The sequence below is a fragment of the Pygocentrus nattereri genome, chromosome 4, assembly GCF_015220715.1.
Source record: "Pygocentrus nattereri isolate fPygNat1 chromosome 4, fPygNat1.pri, whole genome shotgun sequence".
Taxonomy (NCBI): domain Eukaryota; kingdom Metazoa; phylum Chordata; class Actinopteri; order Characiformes; family Serrasalmidae; genus Pygocentrus; species Pygocentrus nattereri.
The window spans coordinates 51,271,841-51,295,765 of NC_051214.1; the positions used below are offsets into that span (position 1 = coordinate 51,271,841).

The window sequence follows — 23,925 nt, forward strand, 5'->3', positions numbered from 1 at the left end:
TCTGTAGTGTTGTGGTGTGTCTGACCTCAGAGAGCTGTGCTCTGTAGTGTTGTGGTGTGTCTGACCTCAGAGAGCTGTGCTCTGTAGTGTTGTGGTGTGTCTGGTCTCAGAGAGCTATGCTCTGTAGTGTTGTGGTCTATCTGATCTCAGAGAGCTGTGCTCTGTAGTTTTGTGGTCTATCTAATCTCAGAGAGCTGTGCTCTGTAGTGTTGTGGTGTGTCTGACCTCAGAGAGCTGTGCTCTGTAGTGTTGTGGTGTGTCTGACCTCAGAGAGCTGTGCTCTGTAGTGTTGTGGTGTGTCTGACCTCAGAGAGCTGTGCTCTGTAGTGTTGTGGTGTGTCTGACCTCAGAGAGCTGTGCTCTGTAATGTTGTGGTGTGTCTAACCTCAGAGAGCTGTGCTCTGTAGTGTTGTGGTGTGTCTGACCTCAGAGAGCTGTGCTCTGTAGTTTTGTGGTCTATCTGATCTCAGAGAGCTGTGCTCTGTAGTGTTGTGGTGTGTCTGATCTCAGAGAGCTGTGCTCTGTAGTGTTGTGGTGTGTCTGACCTCAGAGAGCTGTGCTCTGTAGTTTTTTATGGTCTATCTAATCTCAGAGAGCTGTGCTCTGTAGTGTTGTGGTGTGTCTGACCTCAGAGAGCTGTGCTCTGTAGTGTTGTGGTGTGTCTGACCTCAGAGAGCTGTGCTCTGTAGTGTTGTGATGTGTCTGATCTCAGAGAGCTGTGCTCTGTAGTGTTGTGGTGTGTCTGACCTCAGAGAGCTGTGCTCTGTAGTGTTGTGGTCTATCTGATCTCAGAGAGCTGTGCTCTGTAGTTGTGTGGTGTGTCTGACCTCAGAGAGCTGTGTTCTGTAGTGTTGTGGTGTGTCTGACCTCAGACAGCTGTGCTCTGTAGTGTTGTGGTGTGTCTGACCTCAGAGAGCTGTGCTCTGTAGTTTTGTGGTGTGTCTGATCTCAGAGAGCTGTGCTCTGTAGTTTTGTGGTCTATCTAATCTCAGAGAGCTGTGCTCTGTAGTGTTGTGGTGTGTCTGACCTCAGAGAGCTGTGTTCTGTAGTGTTGTGGTGTGTCTGACCTCAGACAGCTGTGCTCTGTAGTGTTGTGGTGTGTCTGACCTCAGAGAGCTGTGCTCTGTAGTTTTGTGGTGTGTCTGATCTCAGAGAGCTGTGCTCTGTAGTGTTGTGGTGTGTCTGATCTCAGAGAGCTGTGCTCTGTAGTTTTGTGGTGTGTCTGATCTCAGAGAGCTGTGCTCTGTAGTTTTGTGGTCTATCTAATCTCAGAGAGCTGTGCTCTGTAGTGTTGTGGTGTGTCTGACCTCAGAGAGCTGTGCTCTGTAGTGTTGTGGTGTGTCTGACCTCAGAGAGCTGTGCTCTGTAGTGTTGTGGTGTGTCTGATCTCAGAGAGCTGTGCTCTGTAGTGTTGTGGTGTGTCTGATCTCAGAGAGCTGTGCTCTGTAGTGTTGTGGTGTGTCTGACCTCAGAGAGCTGTGCTCTGTAGTTTTGTGGTGTGTCTGATCTCAGAGAGCTGTGCTCTGTAGTTTGTGGTTATCTAATCTCAGAGAGCTGTGCTCTGTAGTGTTGTGGTGTGTCTGACCTCAGAGAGCTGTGCTCTGTAGTGTTGTGGTGTGTCTGACCTCAGAGAGCTGTGCTCTGTAGTGTTGTGGTGTGTCCTGACCTCAGAGAGCTGTGCTCTGTGTGGTTGTGGTGTGCTGAATCTTCAGAGAGCTGTGCTCTGTAGTGTTTGTGGTGTCGTCTGACCTTCAGAGAAGCTGTGCTCGTAGGTGTTGGGTTGTGTACTGACCTCAGAGAGCTGATGCTCCTGTAGTGTTGTGGTGTGTCTGTCTCAGAGAGCTATGCCTCTGTAGTGTTGTGGCCTATCTGATCTCAGATAGCTGTGCTCTGTAGTGGTTGTGGTGTGTCGGACCGTCAGAGAGCTGTGCTCCTGTAGTGTTGTGGTGTGTCTGACCTCAGAGAGCTGTGCTCTGTAAGTGTTTGTGGGTGTGTCTGATTCCTCAGAGAGCTGTGCTCTGTAGTTTTGTGGTCTATCTGATCTCAGAGAACTTTGCTCATGTAGTGTGTGTGGTGTGTCTGATCTCAGAGAGCCTGTGCTCTGTAGTGGTTGTGGTGTGGTCTGACCTCAGAGAAGCTGTGCTCTGTATGTTTTGTGGTCTATCTAATCTCAGAGAGCTGTGCTCTGTAGTTTTGTGGTGTGTCTGACCTCAGAGAGCTGTGCTCTGTAGTTTTGTGGTCTATCTAATCTCAGAGAGCTGTGCTCTGTAGTGTTGTGGTGTGTCTGACCTCAGAGAGCTGTGCTCTGTAGTTTTGTGGTCTATCTAATCTCAGAGAGCTGTGCTCTGTAGTGTTGTGGTGTGTCTGACCTCAGAGAGCTGTGCTCTGTAGTGTTGTGGTGTGTCTGATCTCAGAGAGCTGTGCTCTGTAGTGTTGTGGTGTGTCTGACCTCAGAGAGCTGTGCTCTGTAATGTTGTGGTGTGTCTAACCTCAGAGAGCTGTGCTCTGTAGTGTTGTGGTGTGTCTGACCTCAGAGAGCTGTGCTCTGTAGTTTTGTGGTCTATCTGATCTCAGAGAGCTGTGCTCTGTAGTGTTGTGGTGTGTCTGATCTCAGAGAGCTGTGCTCTGTAGTGTTGTGGTGTGTCTGACCTCAGAGAGCTGTGCTCTGTAGTTTTTTATGGTCTATCTAATCTCAGAGAGCTGTGCTCTGTAGTGTTGTGGTGTGTCTGACCTCAGAGAGCTGTGCTCTGTAGTGTTGTGGTGTGTTTGACCTCAGAGAGCTGTGCTCTGTAGTGTTGTGGTGTGTCTGACCTCAGAGAGCTGTGCTCTGTAGTGTTGTGGTGTGTCTGACCTCAGAGAGCTGTGCTCTGTAATGTTGTGGTGTGTCTGACCTCAGAGAGCTGTGCTCTGTAGTGTTGTGGTGTGTCTGACCTCAGAGAGCTGTGCTCTGTAGTTTTGTGGTCTATCTGATCTCAGAGAGCTGTGCTCTGTAGTGTTGTGTTGTGTCTGATCTCAGAGAGCTGTGCTCTGTAGTGTTGTGGTGTGTCTGACCTCAGAGAGCTTTGCTCTGTAGTTTTGTGGTCTATCTAATCTCAGAGAGCTGTGCTCTGTAGTGTTGTGGTGTGTCTGACCTCAGAGAGCTGTGCTCTGTAGTGTTGTGGTGTGTCTGACCTCAGAGAGCTGTGCTCTGTAGTGTTGTGGTGTGTCTGAACTCAGAGAGCTGTGCTCTGTAGTGTTGTGGTGTGTCTGACCTCAGAGAGCTGTGCTCTGTAGTGTTGTGGTGTGTCTGACCTCAGAGAGCTTTGCTCTGTTGTGTTGTGGTGTGTCTGATCTCAGAGAGCTGTGCTCTGTAATGTTGTGGTGTGTCTGACCTCAGAGACCTGTGCTCTGTAGTGTTGTGGTGTGTCTGACCTCAGAGAGCTGTGCTCTGTAGTGTTGTGGTGTGTCTGATCTCAGAGAGCTGTGCTCTGTAGTGTTGTGGTGTGTCTGACCTCAGAGAGCTGTGCTCTGTAGTGTTGTGGTGTGTCTGACCTCAGAGAGCTTTGCTCTGTAGTGTTGTGGTGTGTCTGAACTCAGAGAGCTGTGCTCTGTAGTGTTGTGGTGTGTCTGATCTCAGAGAGCTGTGCTCTGTAGTGTTGTGGTGTGTCTGATCTCAGAGAGCTGTGCTCTGTAGTGTTGTGGTGTGTCTGATCTCAGAGAGCTGTGCTCTGTAGTGTTGTGGTGTGTCTGATCTCAGAGAACTGTGCTCTGTAGTGTTGTGGTGTGTCTGACCTCAGAGAGCTGTGCTCTGTAGTTTTGTGGTGTGTCTGACCTCAGAGAGCTGTGCTCTGTAGTTTTGTGGTCTATCTAATCTCAGAGAGCTGTGCTCTGTAGTGTTGTGGTGTGTCTGACCTCAGAGAGCTGTGCTCTGTAGTGTTGTGGTGTGTCTGATCTCAGAGAGCTGTGCTCTGTAATGTTGTGGTGTGTCTGACCTCAGAGAGCTGTGCTCTGTAGTGTTGTGGTGTGTCTGATCTCAGAGAGCTGTGCTCTGTAGTGTTGTGGTGTGTCTGATCTCAGAGAGCTGTGCTCTGTAGTGTTGTGGTGTGTCTGATCTCAGAGAGCTGTGCTCTGTAGTGTTGTGGTGTGTCTGATCTCAGAGAGCTGTGCTCTGTAGTGTTGTGGTGTGTCTGATCTCAGAGAGCTGTGCTCTGTAGTGTTGTGGTGTGTCTGACCTCAGAGAGCTGTGCTCTGTAGTGTTGTGGTGTGTCTGATCTCAGAGAGCTGTGCTCTGTAGTGTTGTGGTGTGTCTGACCTCAGAGAGCTGTGCTCTGTAGTGTTGTGGTGTGTCTGATCTCAGAGAGCTGTGCTCTGTAGTGTTGTGGTGTGTCTGATCTCAGAGAACTGTGCTCTGTAGTGTTGTGGTGTGTCTGACCTCAGAGAGCTGTGCTCTGTAGTTTTGTGGTCTATCTGACCTCAGAGAGCTGTGCTCTGTAGTGTTGTGGTGTGTCTGATCTCAGAGAGCTGTGATCTGTAGTGTTGTGGTGTGTCTGACCTCAGAGAGCTGTGCTCTGTAGTGTTGTGGTGTGTCTAATCTCAGAGAGCTGTGCTCTGTAGTGTTGTGGTGTGTCTGATCTCAGAGAGCTGTGCTCTGTAGTGTTGTGGTGTGTCTGATCTCAGAGAGCTGTGCTCTGTAGTGTTGTGGTGTGTCTGACCTCAGAGAGCTGTGCTCTGTAATGAGTTTTGTTGCACTGCAGGAGCTGAGCAGCCAGGTTGCAGTCCTTCCTGTACAGGTCCTTCAGAGAGAGAGAGAGTAAAACTATGGTCAGAATCTCAAAACAACCACAATCAGTGATTCTCCCTCTGTTTGAACCGGATGGGACCCAACTGCTCACATCAAGTTCAGATACCATTCCTCATATATGTGGTATTGTGTTCTCATAGCAGACCTCCCTCTTTTAACAGGCTGTTATTGAGCATTTTCCCTTTTGCTTTTCATTTTAGTTTACAGTATTAATGTGAAGACTACCAGAATGTAACAGCCAGCCATGGCAGATCAACTTTCTTATCTTTGCCGTAATCACACATGACTGTCTACCTGCTATCTCATGGCAGCAGTAACCTGGAGCTGGCAGTAACACTTTACTGTGTTTATGTCAGTGCCATGTTATTTCCCTGGACCTACAGCACCACAGATTCAGTGATTTTCCCCGGAACACACCTGATCAGCCCATGAAGTGCTCTGAAATCAGTGATTTAAGCCAAGAAACAGTTGGATCTGGGGTTAAATACTGACTTAAAACTCATGCAGTTAGCCTTTTAGAGGGGACTGCTAGGCTAGTTAGCTATTTAGAAGACAGTAGGCTAGTTACCCATTTAGCAGACACTGCTAGGCTATTTAGCTCTTTAGAGGGCACTGCTAGGCTAGTTAGACTTTTAACAGACACTAGCCCTTTAGCAGAGTCTCTATATGACTCTCATTAACTGTGTTTGTAAAATATTTTGCACATTTTTAAACATTATATTTTGCATTTAGATTTCTTTATTGGGATGTTATTAGAGTTACTCAGATTGTGAGAGCTTTAATTCCTACAGGAAAAACAGACTCCACTTCACCTGGAGTGTCACCTTTAACTGTTCTTGAACATCATCTTATGCTTTGGAGTGCTGTGTTTGAAAGTTTCAAGGGCTCTTTAGTAAAGAGAATGGTTCTATATACAACCATGAACTCAAAGAACCACTTACATGCTCAAAAGGTTCTTCGCATGATGATATCGTTCTTCAGATTTATGAACAATGTGATGTAGATGATTCTACACAGAATATTTTGATTGAAAATGTTTCTATACTGCACCAAAAAGGGTTCTGCTGTTGTTATGATGTCAAGCTTGCAACAATAGCAGACCCCTTTTTAATGCTATTTGGAACCATATACAACACATTCTCCATCTATCTGAAGAACAATTTCACCATGCAAAGGGTATAAATTATAAAGTCGTTGTCTTTACTAAAGATCCCATAAAAATCCATCTTTTTAAAAGTGTAGCAGTAACAGCTGGTAGAAGGTTTGGTTGATGTAAACATGAGTAATTCAATACAATTCTGTGTTTGAAGAAGTCAGAGTTTCTAATTTAAATACATAAAGATTTATTCATCAAATAGGGTTAGGGTTAAAAAAAAAAACTATCAAACTCTGACCACAAATGATGTCCACAGTACGTTTTATGCCAGCATGCCACCACAGGACTCTGGAGCAGTGGAAATGTATTTTGTGGAGTGATGAATCACGCTTCTCTATCTGGCAGTCTTACAGTCTGGCCAATGCCAAGATAACGTTACCTGCCAGACTGCATTGCCTACTGCACAGTTTGGTGGAGGAGGGATAATGCTATGGGCCTGTCTTTCAGGGGTTGGCCTAGGACCCTTAGGTCCAAAAATGCTTCCAACTTTGTGGGAGCAGCTTATTTTACAGTTTATCGTGATGTAACTTTTCTTTGATAGAGCGATAAGAAAGGTTTGATACATTTTCGATATAAAAGTTTCTCACACATGTTCTAGCAAAAGCCCTGGTGGGGTTTTATACTGCAAGGAAAGCAACACTGCTCCACTGTTGCCAGGAGAGGGCACACCTCCAAGTTGTTCGACATGATTAGAGAGGGAGGTGTCAACGAGTAAAACTGAGTGGCAAAATATACTTTAGCAGTGGCTGAAATGTGGAGTTACACATTCCCTGTCTGAGTGGAGCGATCTGTTCTCCTGTGACCAAGTGTGAGTGATGAGATAAGTGGTGTAACTGTACTGTCCTGCAGCGAACTGACCTCTTTCCGTACATCCTAACAAGCTTTAGCAGCGTTAAATCATGTCTGCCTCTCTCATTTAAAATGCTATTACAGCGCTCAGTCATATTTTAGTATTAGTGCATTCCCAAGCAACAAAGGTGAAAGTGGGTTCATGCAGGATACAGTCCTGATTTAAACGAAAGTAAACTGAGGAAGCTGTGAGGCACTGGAAAGCGGGAGAGCGCTAACTTTCCAGGCTAGCTGGTTTTAGCAGGTGGCTAACTTCTAGCTGCACTCCGTCACTTGCACAACACGGCAAATTGATGATACTGTAGATCAAACGAGACACAAAAACACTGCTTTCAGTTTAAACACACCTAAAAGGAGGACTCTGTGGTTCACCGCTTAAACTACTACAACTGAATGGAGAAACCCAGTTGTGTCCTAGGTGGTGTCTGAATACTGTGACATGCTCCGACGTGGATGTGGCAGAAGTCATGGCAGTAAGGCAGTGGGATCCATCGCTGACCTACCCAGCAAGCTAATGTTCGCTGTTCGTACTCAGTCGACGTTGTTGAGACACTAAACAGTTTAGCGCTGTTGTTTGCCACTTGTTCAGCATCTGTAACAGGATAGCCGAGCCTCGTCACCGGACAGCTGAAAAGAATCTTTTCTTTCTTAAATTATGACTATTGCAAAAACTGCAGCCGTGCTTTTCCATCTGATAAAAACAGATCAACAGACACTTCCTCCCACTGTCCCAGCACAGATTTGTCAAATGTTCCCCTGTGTGGCGAGTGCTTGTCATGTTCTGATGAAACTGCAGTAATTAAAACTAAGGGATAAAGAGAGGCTGGAAAATGGTACATTAAACTACTTCACAAGTGGAGCTCAGGAGGAAAATATAATACCAGTGAAATGTAGAATATGAGCTCTTTAAAATCCGTCTGTTTGTGTATGGCAGCTCTTACATTGTCCTCCCTCAGCTTCTCAATGGTCATCTTGGCCTCCATGAGGTGGTTGTTGAGGACGATAATTTCCCGACTGAGCGCTCTCTTCTCATCGTCATGGTGCTGCGACTGGGGAGAGAGAGAGAGAGAGAGAGAGAGAGAGAATTAAAACAGTGAAGAGGAAAATCAGTTTCAGAACTGTTTACTCCAAATATTAACATCATTAATGATGGTGGAAGTAATGAATTCTGCCCACAGTGAATTCAGAGCAGTTATGGAGTATAGAAAGAGTCTCCTCAAACCCTGAAGTGGATAATTAGCTGAGAGAATTTGGACAAATCTCCAATAAAATAAATACATGTGAGGAGATTTACTTTTGTAAGACATGTTTAAGAATCCAAATGAAAGATGTAATACAGAACATCTGTATCTGTTCAATGCTCAAAACATCTGTATCAGCATCAGATTTGGGCAATAAGTGGGTGTGGTGTAGAAAGAGTGGCTGTGACGTGAACTAATAGTGTGATGTATACAAATAGAGGGCGTGGTGTAAGCTACACTCAACAAGATGGTTCTTCAAGGGTTCTTTAATAAAGAAAATGGTTCTGTATAGAACCCTTTGTGTGATTAAAGGCTTGTTTGCTTTGTTCATCAGAATGTGCTATAGACGGATCTTCATAGAACCTTGTTGAAAAGGATTCTTTTATCAGGCTTGTAACAACAGAAGAAACCCTTTGAGTGCTGTATAGAACCCTTCTCAAAAAGGTTTTATACAGAACCATCTACAGTACATTCTACAACAACCACCCTTTCATGATGCAAACAATCGTTTTATCATGCAAATGGTTCTTTGAGCATTCATGGTTCTATATAGAACAATTTATTTACTGAAGAACCCTTAAAGAACCATCTTTTTTAAGTGTGTGGAAACATGTATGGTGTCGGTGTGGTGTAAACAGATCTAATAGTGGGTGTGATTTAAACTAGAAGTAGGCATTGTAAAAACCAGAGGTGGGTGATGTAAACTGGAAGTGGACGTTATGAACACCAGAAGAGGTCGTGTTGTATACCAGGACCATTTAATCAGGAAAGTCAGGAGATTTCTCGATGGGCCAGGTGCAGTTAAGTTATATTATTATGATAATAAATAAGATTAAGAAATGAAGAAAATGAAAATGCACAGATTTATAAATACAGACAGAGTTTAAGGTGGGCTGGTCTGCATCCTGTAACTCCCAGTCTGAAGTCCCACTCTGGCCCTGGTGTGGCATAAACCAGAGTGGGTGTGGCGTAAAAGCAGACTGGGTGTGACCAAAGACAGAGTGGGCGTGGCACGAAAGCGGGCGTGGTGTAAATAAGAATGGGTGTGGTACAAACCAGAGTGGGTGTGGCAAAAAGAGTGGATGTGGCATAAACCAGTGGTTGTGATGTAAAGCAGAGTGGACGTGGCGTAGATCAGATGATCACATATTTTTGGTAAAATACATTATTTACAGTTGTAATTGAAACTTCATTATTGCTGTTTATTAATCTGAAAATGTAACGGCATTTCACTTTGATGTGTGCAGCAACTGCATCCTGCAGATCAAAACTTTCAGGAGGAACTGCGCAGTAAAAAAATAAATAAATAAAATATGCTACCTGTTTAGATCTAAATACCGGCTCATTCTGAATAATGTATTGATAATCATTTACATTTGTAAACCGGATATCTAAACATCATTGTTTGAAAATGCAGAACTGAAATACAGCTTAAACAGACTGTGAGGAAACCTGAGAGCATCTCTAATAAAGACATGTGGCAGTCACACAATGCCCGGTGGCAGGTTGGCTAATTACACCCCACTGTTTGAGTCCTGCAGGAGACGAGGAGTCCTGAGCGCTGCTGCTACAATACGCTCACTATCAGTCTGCCAGGCGAAGGCGGACAGGCTACCGTAAAAGACTATAATTAACAGCAGCAGCACAGATAGCAGAGTATTGATATTCAAATTTCTTCAAACACAATCCAATACTGTGACTGCACATGCTCAGAACCTCCACCTGTACATCAGACACAATAACAACATGGAAAACACAGAACGCTGCTGGTGGGTCGTACACACAGTTGCACTGCAGGGCTGCTACACCTGTGGTTGACAATTACAGTTCAGTTGGTGCAAGAAGTGCCTTCACAGCTTGAGTTTGCTTTTCTTCTTAATATATTTTCCAACATTCCTGCATAAACGGTTAAGATGTAAACAGAGGTGCTCAGAGTGGTTTAGTGTGAAACTTACCAAGTCAGAATTGTTCACAGTGGTGGTGATAGGAACCAAACATCCTGCTCTAAAAGCTCCCTCACAGAGTTATTACATGGGATGGTTCTGAATTCACTGACTGATGTCTGAGACACTGTTTTGGAGGGATACATAATATGCAATATTGCGCTGTGACGCAAAATAGTCCCCAAAGAAAATTTATTTTTCAGCTTTTCCACTATTTTCCCATCATCAACATTCCATATAAAACCCAGAAGACGTGTAGGATCACTGGTGATTTTGGATAGTAAATAAAATGTATGTGTGTTGTCGTCATGGTGACCCCTGGATCCTATCACCACCACTGTAAAGACATCTGAACCATTTCACACCAAACCGCTCTCAATCACTCTGTTTACATCTCAAACTATCAATTATGGGGGAAAATTTGAGACACTGGTCGATTTCCCCTTTAGGTATTATGGTGAAGATTTTCTCGGAAACCAAGATGTACTAACTGATTGTTGCATATTCACAGTGCTGAATTAACAGTTTATATGATGCTTAAACTGAATATTAAACATCCAGATTTATTGGGAAAAAAAACAAAGAAGTACATTAAACATGGCTTAAAAACTGCGGAGAAGACCAGATTACACCAAGCTTTTGCTTGGTGGTTCTCTTTCTCTTGGTGGTTCTCTTTCTCTTGGTGGTTCTCTTTCTCTTGGTGGTTCTCTTTCTCTTGATGGTTCTCTTTCTCTTGGTGGTTCTCTTTCTCTTGGTGGTTCTCTTTCTCTTGATGGTTCTCTTTCTCTTGGTGGTTCTCTTTCTCTTGGTGGTTAGCTTTTACTTGGTGGTTCTCTTTCTCTTGGTGGTTAGCTTTTGCTTGATGGTTCTCTTTCTCTTGGTGGTTCTCTTTCTCTTGATGGTTAGCTTTTGCTTGGTGGTTCTCTTTCTCTTGATGGTTCTCTTTCTCTTGGTGGTTCTCTTTCTCTTGGTGGTTCTCTTTCTCTTGGTGGTTAGCTTTTGCTTGGTGGTTCTCTTTCTCTTGATGGTTCTCTTTCTCTTGGTGGTTCTCTTTCTCTTGATGGTTAGCTTTTGCTTGGTGGTTCTCTTTCTCTTGATGGTTCTCTTTCTCTTGGTGGTTCTCTTTCTCTTGATGGTTAGCTTTTGCTTGGTGGTTCTCTTTCTCTTGATGGTTCTCTTTCTCTTGGTGGTTCTCTTTCTCTTGGTGGTTCTCTTTCTCTTGGTGGTTAGCTTTTGCTTGGTGGTTCTCTTTCTCTTGATGGTTCTCTTTCTCTTGGTGGTTCTCTTTCTCTTGATGGTTAGCTTTTGCTTGGTGGTTCTCTTTCTCTTGATGGTTCTCTTTCTCTTGGTGGTTCTCTTTCTCTTGGTGGTTCTCTTTCTCTTGATGGTTCTCTTTCTCTTGATGGTTCTCTTTCTCTTGGTGGTTCTCTTTCTCTTGATGGTTCTCTTTCTCTTGGTGGTTAGCTTTTGCTTGGTGGTTAGCTTTCTCTTGGTTGTTAACCTTTCATGATCACTGTCCCCACTGTTTGCACACCTGCACCCTGTTATGGATTTTACTGTTAATGGGTCATAATAATCCATACTGTCTGCTTTACCAAGACAGTGATTAATTACACCCTTTGATTGATTATTTGGTTTATTTGCAATATTAACATGATTTGTGGTTAATAGTTGTATTTTCCTTTGATATGCCATTGGGTTTTCCACTATGATGGAACTATGATATGCCATTGGGTTTTCCACTATGAACCAGTTTGGTTCTAACAGTGATGAGATGAGAGCTGTGAGATGTCTGTTGAACGTGCTGACTCACATTTCTGTGGATTTTGTCCTCCAGGTCCTGATTGATTCTCTGCAGTGCTGAGTAACTGCTCTGGATTCTGAAACACAAAAACAAAACAGGTTTCTGTAACGCACACACGAGACAGCTTATCCAGTCTCATATTTAGAGCTTCAACCATATGAAACAGCACGGTATTGATCTACTGAGGATAGAGGCCTTCAGCTCACTCTTAAACTCAACCCCAAACATAAACTCATCACTGGTACCTTGTTGTCCATACTCTTAAAGAAGATGGTTCCTCAGGGGTTCTTCTGTATCATTCTAAACAGAATCATGAACACCACAGGAGCACTTTCTATGAGTAAATGTTCTTTACATCATGAAAGTGTTCCTCTGATGGAGAATGTGCTGTCTATAGTTCTACACAGAACCTTTTTTGAAAAGGATTCAATATAGCTCTAATCATCTCTAAAGGTGTCCTACAGCAAAGACTTGGACTCTAATAGTGACCGTTCCTATTAGAAAGCTTAATGGTTCTAATTGGCTTTTTGTAGCCTGCTCACTAAGCTAACAAGTAGTGCTGCTAACTAGGAGATGGAACAGAACCAATCAGCAAAAAAGCAATGGAGCCATGGAGAACGGTTCTGCGGGCCTATCCGCTCTCAAGCTCTGCATGTTGATTTTGCCTGTATCAATCAGTTATGACACTAATTACTAACAAATGTATGTCTGTATACCAAAGCTGCTAACTTCTTTCAGCTCCTCCTCCATCTCTGTGCCCCTGAGCAGTCAGTTCCTCCACCCCCCTGCTGTGAAGCCCCCAGCTGTGTCTGTTATTGTTCTTGGTGGTCGTACCTCCTCAGTTTATCAGTGAATTTGTCGAGCTCCTCCTGAGCACGGCGCAGTTCGGTTTCCAGGTACTGCCGCGTGGAGTCAAACTCGCTCTCCAGCAGCTCCAGCTTATGGGTAGTGTAAGATAAACGCTTCCGCAGGTCCTCCTTCTGCTCCTGCAGAGAGCTACACCCAAACACGACACAACACAGCGCATACTTACTAAGCTTATTTACATACTTACTCATATTTACAGGAGTGCCAAAACTTTGTTTTGGAGAACCGAGGTGCAGGGTTTGTGGCTGGCTGAGGGCCGAAAAGACAGGTTTGGTTATTTTTTGGTGTGAAAAGAATTCAAACTCAGCAGCAGACTGCTTAAAAGCATTTTCTGTAAATGTAAAAGCAGTTACTTTAAATTTGATTGAGTTAAAAAATAGAAGAAAAAAGAAATAAAGAAGACTTCTAGTTCTGCAATATTATTGGCCCGTTTTGCACAGCATGTTTACTTTCTACTCACAGATCTTTGATGATGTTAGATTAAGCGGCTGTGAAGGCCTTTCCAACAGATCCAGCTTGTGTTTGTAGAAAGAGTTAATGGTGGATTTTAAGGTGTGTTGTGGATCATTGTCCTGCTGTAAAAGCTTTTGTTCAGCGTCAACTTCTCGACTGTCTGTGTCACATTTGCTTTCAGGATTTACTGATATTGAATCCATTCTTCCATGTACACCTGCAACGGTGCCATTGGTTCCCACACAACCCCAAAGCATAAAAGATCCATCCTATGGGCACCAACTTGGGTTAAACATCAAAAAAATTACCTTCCACTATGATGACAGACGTTTCATTTTGGGGTAGAATGTTGAATCATGTGTGAATATATTTAAAAATCTTTTACAATTTTGATATCATACATTTTTACACTTCTTTACACAGCTGTGAAATATTGATTATGAGCAGATCACACACGCTCTGCGTAATGCTAATCGAACCTTTATTGCATGGTGTGGCAACAATCACTTTATCTTAATTATAGCAATATAAAATCCATGTTTTACTGTTTAATTTTGAAAAATGGTCTTTTACTCCAAAAGGACAAATACTTGAAGTCATCACATGACCAAGAAATCCTGTTTGCACCTTTCGTTTCCAAGGACACTTGATAGAGAGAAGCTCTTGATCTGAGAGCTCCCAAAATTGACTGATTATTTGGTGTTTAGGCAAAATTCCTCCAGGAAAAAAAAAGTGATACTATTTGGTGTATATTAACTTTTAATTTTCATCATTAAAACAGTTTAGATGTGATATGTTTTTTGTGAAATAGTAAAATTAATTGGTTGCCATATGGCAACTATTTGCAAATATGAAAGTGATCTGTGTGCATTCAACCTGTTGGACCGTAATTAAGCTGCACAGCTAATTAGTTTTTTAACTAATAAGAAAATGATGTCCCCATGTCTTATTACACATATATGTAGGGTGTGTATCTTATCATGAGGTTATTTATGACATTCCACATAACAATTGAAATTGTATAAATTAAACTGGGTAAATATTGAGTTATACATTTCACTACGTACGACTTGGATTTGTCTTAATTTCAATAAAAGGATGTTTTCACTTTGTCGCTCTATGGCAACAACCAACCCCTTTGAAAAAACATTATTTTTAAAATATTTTCATTATTCGTGCAATTTTAAAGACTGAAAACACACTGAAACATTTTTATCATGTTTAAGTAATAATTCATGCACCAGAGGGTTTATGTTATCTGTTATCGCGATCACACAAAATACTAATTGAGTGACCGATTCGATTGTTTATCAGATTAATAAAACAGAGCAAAACATATAATAATAAAAAACTATAATAATAAAAATATAAAAAGACATTAAATACATTCCGCAGTGTGAATCAGAACAGACAACCAAAGGTTTACTGAAATCTCACCAGAAGCTGAAACTGACCCCAAATGTGTCCAGATGAAAACACAACTTACTTATTAAAATGTAATTACATGTAATAAATCTTATATAAACTCCTATCATTGATTAACACTCCTATTGATCTTGTAAAAACAATATTTGTCCAGACCCGCACTGCATTGTCAGACTAGCTGGACTATTTAGGAAAGCCACAAATCTGGCAACCCCTCTTGACAGGGAAGAAACTCATGAATGAAAGATGTTCGTGTGGAAAACGGCACAATGCTTCTGGTTGCCGTAGCGACCCCGCAGCTTAAAATCCTCACTGAAACGCAGTTTCACTGTAGCAGCTATTTCCAGAGTCTTCTGTGCAGTTTCACTACTGTGGCTATTCTCCAGCTTTGTGGTGGGATTGGAGGGGGTCCCCTTCTTAGTTTCTTCTTTTTTTGGGAGGGGGGAGGGGGGACCCAATGCCCCCCCACCCACTCCCATAGTTGGTGCCTGTCTCCACCCTCTATGCTTGACAGTTGGCACAGTGTTCTTTTCATCAAATGCTGCACCTTTTCTTCTCCAAACATATCTTCAGTTTTTACTTCGTCACTCCACAGCACAAAATACAGACTTCTGTGATGAGGTCACAGTAAAGTTTCCTTCTGATGATTCTTCCATGAGGATCATGTTTGTAGAACAGTGCTCCACCAGTACTGTGTCAGCTAAACCTTCCTTTGATGTCATATGGCAGTTTTGCTTTGCATTTCTGAAGCAGCATACAAGCAGTTCAGTCTGAGAGTTCCAGATCTTTCCTTGTCTTCCACAGTTCCCCTTAACTGCCATTCCTTCACAACACCTTACACATCGGATACTGTCAGATGTTATCTGTTCAAATCCTTCTGCTGCATCAGTCTGCTTCATTTTCAGATCCTCAGCCAGCTGCTTAGAGGAGTTGATGGTTCTTGAGTGTCTGAGTGTCAGAGAATTTATTACATTGGGAATTATCATTTATAATTCATAATGATAACTCTGGACCAGTCTAACCTAGTTGAGTTAGCAGGTTATGTTCTGAGACTTTACAGTTGAAAGGGTTTTGAAACTTTTGCACATAAATTTTGTAAATTAATAAAGTACAAAGTAACTGTGCATTAACATTTTAAAAATGCTAGTTTGCTGCTGAGGTTGCATTTATTTTGGCTAAGGGTGCCAAAATTTTGCATGCAACTGTATACAAATAAAGAAGGAAGATAAACTTCAAATCAAGTTTTACATGTTTATTTTAGAACATTATTCTATATTTTATTGCCTTAATACCTTAATAATGCAATTTCTACATATAAATAAACATGCATATGCAGCACCCTCCACAAATATTGGCACCCCTGATAACCGTGAGTAAAACAGGCTGTAAAAACATTTTTCACTGCTGATCCTTTTGATCTTTCATTCAAAATATTAACAAAACTCTAACCTTTATTTGAATTAAGTGATTGGAAATAAATAAATCTAATCAATAGGTGGTGTTTGGTTGTGGTTTGGGAGCCGTTGTGATGCCAAGGACTCACTAATGTTTACAATTCCCCATCTGTAGTCTTTGTCCACTCACACCATCACGCTCTGCTATGCCTACTGTCAGTGTAGAAATACATTCTCTTCCCAGAAGATTCTGAACATCTACAATTGTTTTCAACTAGCTGGATTTTTCAGGAAAGCCACAAATCTGGCAACCCTGCTTGACAGGAAGGGAAATCATGAATGAAAGACGTGCATGTGGAAAACGGCACAATGCTTTTGGCTCCCGTAGCGACCCGGCAGCTTAAAAGCCCCTGAAACGCAGGTTCACTGGAGCAGCTGTTTCCAGTGTGTTCCAAGCAGTTTCACTACTGTGGCTGTTCTCCAGCTTTGCGCTAGGATTGGAGGGGTGTTTGGGGTGTTTGGGGTGTTTGGGGTGTTTGGGGTGTTGCCCCCCCCCTTTAGTTTTAGGAGGAATTAATGGTGAGTGTCCTTCCATAGTTGGTGCCTATATCCACCTTTGGCAGTGTTGCTTTCATCAAATGCTGCACCTTTTTCAGTCTTCAGGCACTGCATGCTGTGATGAGACCACAGGTAAGGTTTCCTTCTGATGATTCTTCTATGCAGATCAGGTTTGTGGAATACGCTCCCCTGCTCCAGTGTCAGCTAAGCCTTCCTGCCCTTCCAGTTGTGTTTTCTTGTAGCCATTTCCTGATTTGTGCAGCTCAACAACCTTTTGTTGTACATCTTTGATGTTTTCTCTGGTCTTGATGGACGACTGAGGGAATTTAGCTTCATTTCATCTCATATTTATTCCTCAGTGAAACAGGGCATTATGGCATTGAAACCAACTTAATTTAGTTTCCACTTTTAGGAATTTCTAAGAATGCCAACAATTGTGGTACATAAAGATTTAGGGAAAATATTTATTTCCTAACAAGATTTAGTTTTTTTTCAGTCATTAAACCGTAAATAAAGACAGGATCTTAACTAAAAAATTGAAGGAAATATCAAAACAAATAAAAAGATATGCATATTTTTTACAGCTCATTTTGCTCATGATTGCCAATATTTGTGTAAAGCACCAAATATATGGTATAAAAACATGTTGGGTGAGGAGGGAGCTGTGTGGTCAGGATCACTTTATTGGCAGGCCAAATCAAACACCCTCCTGGGTCAACTCTGGCACGGGTGGCTGCACTTTGGCCCTGTTATCTGGCATTTCCACAACAATAAAACATATTAACACATTTAATAGCAATAGTAAGAGGATAGGCTGTAGAATGGTTGCAGGATATAAAGAGGCTATCCAGCAACACATAATTATTTATTTATTTATTTCTATAGCAAGATTTACACAGTAAATCAAATTCTTTTATCAGAGTTTGTTACACAAATGAGATTATTTCTTTCTTATTTCCAATAAACAAGGTTCTATGTGATATGAGCCTTTTACAAAGGCTGCTTTAGTGTGGGTTTGTTGGTGAAGTGCATATGAACTGTGCTTTCACAGAGTCAGCACTACAGGAAAGAAGTTTGGCAAGAAAATGTTTCCCAGCCTGCCACTCTGACCGTGGTCATGCGATCCAGTCAGCAGAGCCGTTTATTTATTTATCTATCTAGTTATTTTTAGATCAAGCCCTCAGCACAAGGGGGGCATCACAGACCCTCCTGCAGCAGCACTAATGACTTGGAAAGGATGGACAGATGGAGAGGAATTGATGTATTGATGGACAGATGGAATGATGATGGCATCACTGCAGGGGATGGGGTCAAACCCCAGCGGTCAGAAGCCCACATGCGATAAGAGATTGACCAGAGAGAGCACACTTGGTGGAAAAATGACATGGCAATGTGCATTACACAACATTAAAAATCAATACAGACACTTTTCTACTGGGCGGGGGGCAGAGGCACAAACAGCCCCCCAACATCCACTCGATTTTATCTGGTATTCCCTGAAACATCTTTTTTCTGCTCAAGTTTAGATCTGATCTGATCTGATCTGATCTGATCGTATCTGATCTGATCTGATCTGACTCAACCTGAAAAACTGAACTGATGTAAATTGACCTGAGCTAAAATGATCTGAACGTAACGGAACTGATCTGATCTAAACTGAACTGAGCTTACTTGATTGATCTGATTTGATCTGGTCTGATCTGAACAGACCTGATCTGATTTGAACTCGTCTAATATGATCTGCTTTCCTGATTTGATCTGACCTGGACTCTGTGTCACGGATGCAGCAGATACAGATTAGGTTGGACAATGTTGGAATATTCATCTTTTTTATTTATGCATTTTGTTTTCCACTAAACACTAATCGGGAAGTGTCTCAGGTGAATCAGTTTGTGTTTTTCTGTGACTCCATCACTTCACGCGTCCCATCACAAGATGAATCATCCGAATCGCTGCAAAATTGTCACTTCATGGCTCTCAGTCACGAGCCAGGACAGCTGTTTGTGATGTTTGTTGTGTGTTTGTTCCTCACAGAGCCATGATAATGCATGCGCATGCCACACTCGATAATGGATGATGAGATGATCCAGGTGGGCGAAAGAAAGACATGAACACTCGTTTAGTTCTTACCTCTTTTTCTGATGTTTACAACCATTTCGAGCGGTTTTGAGGGCCGTTTTGCCGATATAAATCTTTTTCATGGTTTGTTTGGGAACGCCAGCTCTCATGTAGGTTTTAAACTGAGCGTCCCGTCTTTTCTTTACCGCGTTCTGGCTTTTGTGGCTGCGTTACGTTTTCCCTGAAGTTCTGAGAGGCCGCTGGGTGAGCGTCCTGCCAACAGAGGAGAGAAAACGAAACGGGGTTTTTGCAGGATCACAATGTCTGTCATCATCCACCACCAAACCTCCTCCAGACACTGCTGTTCATTTCAGTGTGTGATACAGGAATGCAGGTAGCAACAGAGCCAGTCCTGGCCTCCCTGAGGCCCTGAGCAAAAGGGGTCGTCCTGCCTGACCCAAGAGTGAGGTTAACCATTAACAATGGCCACAGCGTCACACCTGCCACCCCATTCCTCCCACTACAATCCTCCACCTTTAAACCAGTCTGCTTCACTTGTCAGTCGACCTGTACTGAACAGAATGAGGTACAAACAAACAATATTTAAATTATAGATAACACTATTATTCATTTTATCAGCTGCATCAGGCCCATTCAAACTGGCTCCCCCAGACTTCAAATCTAAAACATTACTTATACTCTAGCTTGGCTGAATACTTCATGGTTATTATTTACAAAGAGATATACATCTATATTGCCCAGTATGTCCAACTAATCATCACTGTAAACATTAATATTTAATCAACAATGCCAGTCCATTATGCATTAGTCAGAGCTGTAACTCAACCTGACTGAGAGTCTAGATCATCCTGTTTCAAAATGATGAGCTCCTATGAGGAGTGAGCAATTACGCCCAGATACTGTCTGGACTGCACTGGACTCCACAGAGGCCGCTGCTGCAAAGCACCAGCTTCGTTTCCTGCACACGCATATGAACACGTTTCCACGCGACACGGGTTCTCTTTTGAGCTGCGGTTTGTAAACACAGTTGCTGATTAGTGCTCATCAAATGTAGCACATCAACTTTATTTGTTTAACATTATTTGCTGACATCAAATCAGAGAACAGAGAAGACACATTCACCGGTTCGTTGTTCGGTTTACTCTGTGTTTATATTTCTGTTTTCATGGATACGTAGTTCTGCTTCATCCTCTCATTGAAGATGTAAGGGGAATACCAGGGGAATGATTTGCAGGACTGTGCAGTGCGTGTAGTGAGCAGGTCCCCACTGGCTCCAGGTGGCAGCGCAGTGACTGGTGGAATTAAAGCAACACTTCGGTGAAGATAAAACTTGCTCCAACTTCTCTTCCAAGTCCCAATGTAGGTGCTCAGCCAAGACGTGCTTGCTTCTTTAGTTTTAACTCATTAGCTACAAGGATAATGCAGCGAACAAGTAATGGAAGCCCACCCACTGACCCTTCACTAAACCCCACCCCTAAACACAGATTGTCCAAACATCGGTGGTGAACCATGATTATTAGAGCTAGGCCTTATATCCTGCCCTTAAATGTCAAAACATAAGGAAAAACACACGAGACGATAATTCTCACTTCTGCTAGCAGCCACGTGGAATTCCAGCATTTTGTTAGCGCTAAGCTGAAGGTGATTCGGATGAACAGGTCTAGATTAAACAAAGACATTTGGAGCTTCTGAAAGACATTCAGTGTTTTACTTCAGGAGTGTGAGAGACACAGTTTACCTTCTGTCAGTCTCACAGTAATGAGCTCGGCTGTAAAGCTGCTGCCGCTGTTTTCCATTTCTAACAGTCCACTGATCATATTCACAGTCAGCCGAACTTCCAGAAGCCCCGGATAGACTTTTTTGGTCCCATCAACATTGTAAATCAAAATGTGATTGGTTGATTCCTCTTTCACATCCTGCTCATGCTGATAGATAAAGGAACGGTGTGTAAGGTTTAGTGAAGTTGCAGATTGCAACCAGCTGAATCCTCCTCCCCCACCCCTCCCTTTCCAAGCGTGTAGTAGACCCTACAGCGGACGTCAGGTACACTAAACTACCTGTCCAGCAGAAAACAAGCACCTTCAGCACCGCTCTAAACTTTTTCCATCAGAGAATTCAGTCTGTAAAAGGCCACACTAACGTACGTCTCTCCTCACTTTTTCTTTTTCCTTTTCTTTATGTCTTTCATCCGGAGCAGCGCCACCAAATTCAAGCTGTCACTTCACTGTAAAAATGCAAAAGGCGCCCTGTAGAACCCTCTTGGTTTGTCTGTTCTGGGTTACTGTAGAAACGTGGCAGTGTAACATGGAGGCCTCTGTTCAACAGCAGCTGCTACCTATGCAGATATGAAGAGCTCATTCTAAGATCACAAAACTACAAGACTCACAGTTTCGTGTACAATATGATTACAGTTCCTGAAAAATAGGAGACTTTATTCATATCAGCTTTATTTACCTAGATAACATGTTATGGTTCTATCCAAAAACAAGAGTAGTTCTGTCACACTGCAGAGCTTTAATAAAGCATGATTCTGCTGAATAAAATGAACTAAAATTCACATTTTTTAGCTCTAATAAATCATTAAGTCTTCTCTGAAGGCTCTGAGGGCTCCTCTCTGCTAATTATAGTTTAGCAAGTGTAATGAGGGAATTTCTGACATACATAATTCCATAATGTTGTGCATCGGGTTACCACAAGATACCCTAAATATCCCAAGAGTTTTCAACAGGAGACGTGTAGATCTGGATTAAAGAGAATGGAACAACATTAGCAGAAAGCTAACTAGCTAACGGGCTAATAGTAAGACAATTTGAATGTTTAAGCCTTCGCTTTGCTTCAGGCTACGCACAAACAAGAGTCCCGACCAACAGCTCCAATCCTCAAAACCTTGCAGGAGCTTCTCACAAACTCCTACATTGTGAGATTTGTCACAAACTAATGCGGCTACAGATCTTAAGAGGCTGCCGCTGTGTTGCCGCCGCTTTCTACACAGAAAACGTATAAAGCATCACTGAAAATAAGGAGAGTCACCAGGGCTGATAGTCACTGCAACACCATGGCTGATAGTCACTGCAACACCAGGGCTGATAGTCACCGCAACACCAGGGCTGATAGTCACCGCAACACCAGGGCTGATAGTCACCGCAACACCAGGGCTGATAGTCACCGCAACACCAGGGCTGATAGTCACTGCAACACCAGGGCTGATAGTCACTGCAATACCAGGGCTGATAGTCACTGCAACACCAGGGCTGATAGTCACTGCAACACCAGGGCTGATAGTCACCGCAACACCAGGGCTGATAGTCACTGCAACACCAGGGCTGATAGTCACTGCAACACCAGGGCTGATAGTCACTGCAACACGGGCCTGAGCTGAACACACACAGCCATACAGTGCTGTGAAAAAGTATTCACCCTCACCTGATTCCTTCTATTCTTGCTAATGTGTCACATTTAAATATTTCAGATCATCCAACTAATTTAATGTAGGATAAAAGACAACGGAATAAACACAAAACAGCTTTTGCATCATCATTCTGTTTACTGAAAATTAAGGTTTATTTACAAACTGTATCATCCGTGCCTTCCACCTGAAGACAGTGTGTGTGTGTGTGTGTGTGTGTGTGTGTGTGTGTGTGTGTGTGTGTGTGTGTGTGTGTGTGTGTGTGTGTGTGTGTGTGTGTGTGTGTGTGTGTATCATCCATGTGGAAAAGTAATTGCCCTCTAAACCTAATAACTGGTTCACAACATGAACCAGAGCTGTCCCAGTACTGTGGTTAGAATGAAAATCGTACTGAAACTTCCAATATAAATAGTTTGATATTTAGTTGTTTGAAAACAACTTTCACTAAGACTTTAAAAACGGTAGGTTTGAAATTGGTCTAAAATTATTTAGGATGTAGGGTACATCCATGCTACTCTTTGCTACAAAGGCATTTTTAAAAGCATCTGGAAAAACATTTGTTGACAGAGAACAATTTCCAATAATTAAAACATCATTGTGCACACAATCAAAAACCATCATAAGGAATGAAGTAGGAACAGGGTCACATGTGGATGAACTTAGTTAATTAGTTAGTGTGAAATAGTTGTAAGCTCCTGATAGTGGATAACAGAGAAAGATGTTCTTACTGACTTATCAGGAACATTATATGAGCTTGTTTCAGTCCACTCAGCTATACGCTGTTGTATCAGGTCTATTTTATATTGAAAATGAATTGTGAAGTCTGCAGATTTAAGAACACAAATCGTCATGAGACGCACTCGCATGTTAAGGGCTATTAGTCGGTCTTTGGTGGAAAAAAGGATTTTGATATCATCTTTGTGTCTGTTAATTACACTGGAGAGGTATGACTGTCTGGATATCTTCATAGCATTACTATAGACTGAGATCTGCTCTTTGAGAATATCTCATATCTCAATTTCATAAGCACTCTGACCTACAACAATTGCCTTGTCACAGCATCTCAATGGGATTCAGATCAGGACTTTGACTCTGCCACTCCAAAATCTTCCTTTTGTTTCTTTTCAGCCATTCAGAGGTGAACTTGCTTGTATGCTTTGGATCTTTGTCCTGCTGCATAACCCAATTGAGCTTGAGCTTTAGGTCACAAACTGATTAGCGGACATCTTCAGGATTTTCTGATAGAGAGCAGAATTCATGGTTCCATCAATTATGACAAGTCACCCAGGTCCTGCAGAAGCAAAGCAGCCCCAGACCATCACACTACCAGCACCACGTTTGACTGTTGGTAAGATGTTCTTATGGCGGAATGCAGTGTTAGCTTTACACCAGGTGTAATGGGATCCATATCTTCTAAAACTTTACACCTTTAACTCATCAGTTCACAGAAGATTATCCCAAAAGTCTTGGAGCTCCTCTAGATGGTTTTTGGCAAATATGAGCCTTTGTGTTCTTTTTGGTCAGCAGAGGTTTGTGCCTTGCAGCTCTCCCATGGACATTTTTGCCCAGTGTTTTGTTTTATTGTGGAATCGTTTACACTGACCTTGACTGAGGCAGGTAAGGTCTGCTGTTCTTTATATGTTCATCTGGGCCCTTTTGTTACCTCCTGGATCAGTCGTCAGTGAGCTCTTGGTGAAATTTTGGTTGGCCGGCCACTCCTGGGAAGGTTCACCACTGTTCAAACCGTTCTTCATTTGTGGATAACGGCTCTCACTGTGGTTCTCTGGAGTCACAGGGCCTCAGCAATGGCTTTGTTTCCCGTTCCAGACTGGTAGAGTTCAATGACTTTGTTTCACCCCTGCATCTGAATCCCTTTAGAACGTGGCAGTGGCATCACGGGTTACGTTTTTAGACCTTCTAGCCTGTTTCCCATTGCCAGTCAGCTTCTATTTGTGTGATGTTTAGATTCA

The 23,925-nt window shown here is 42.6% G+C and overlaps 1 protein-coding gene across 2 annotated transcripts in view; it reads right to left on the reverse strand.

Annotated features, from left to right (window-relative positions):
• si:dkey-174m14.3 (uncharacterized protein LOC563117 homolog) overlaps positions 1-23,925 on the reverse strand; it is a 72,684-nt gene that overhangs the window by 20,556 nt on the left and 28,203 nt on the right. For both annotated transcript variants that reach the window (XM_017684689.2, XM_037538105.1), the window contains exons 2-6: positions 18,601-18,801; positions 12,608-12,769; positions 11,783-11,849; positions 7,727-7,834; positions 4,692-4,772 (exon numbers count right to left, since the gene is read on the reverse strand). In XM_017684689.2, the coding sequence (XP_017540178.1) occupies positions 4,692-4,772; positions 7,727-7,834; positions 11,783-11,849; positions 12,608-12,769; positions 18,601-18,698 (516 nt within the window). In that variant the 5' untranslated portion in view covers positions 18,699-18,801. The remainder of the gene's footprint in view (positions 1-4,691; positions 4,773-7,726; positions 7,835-11,782; positions 11,850-12,607; positions 12,770-18,600; positions 18,802-23,925) is intronic.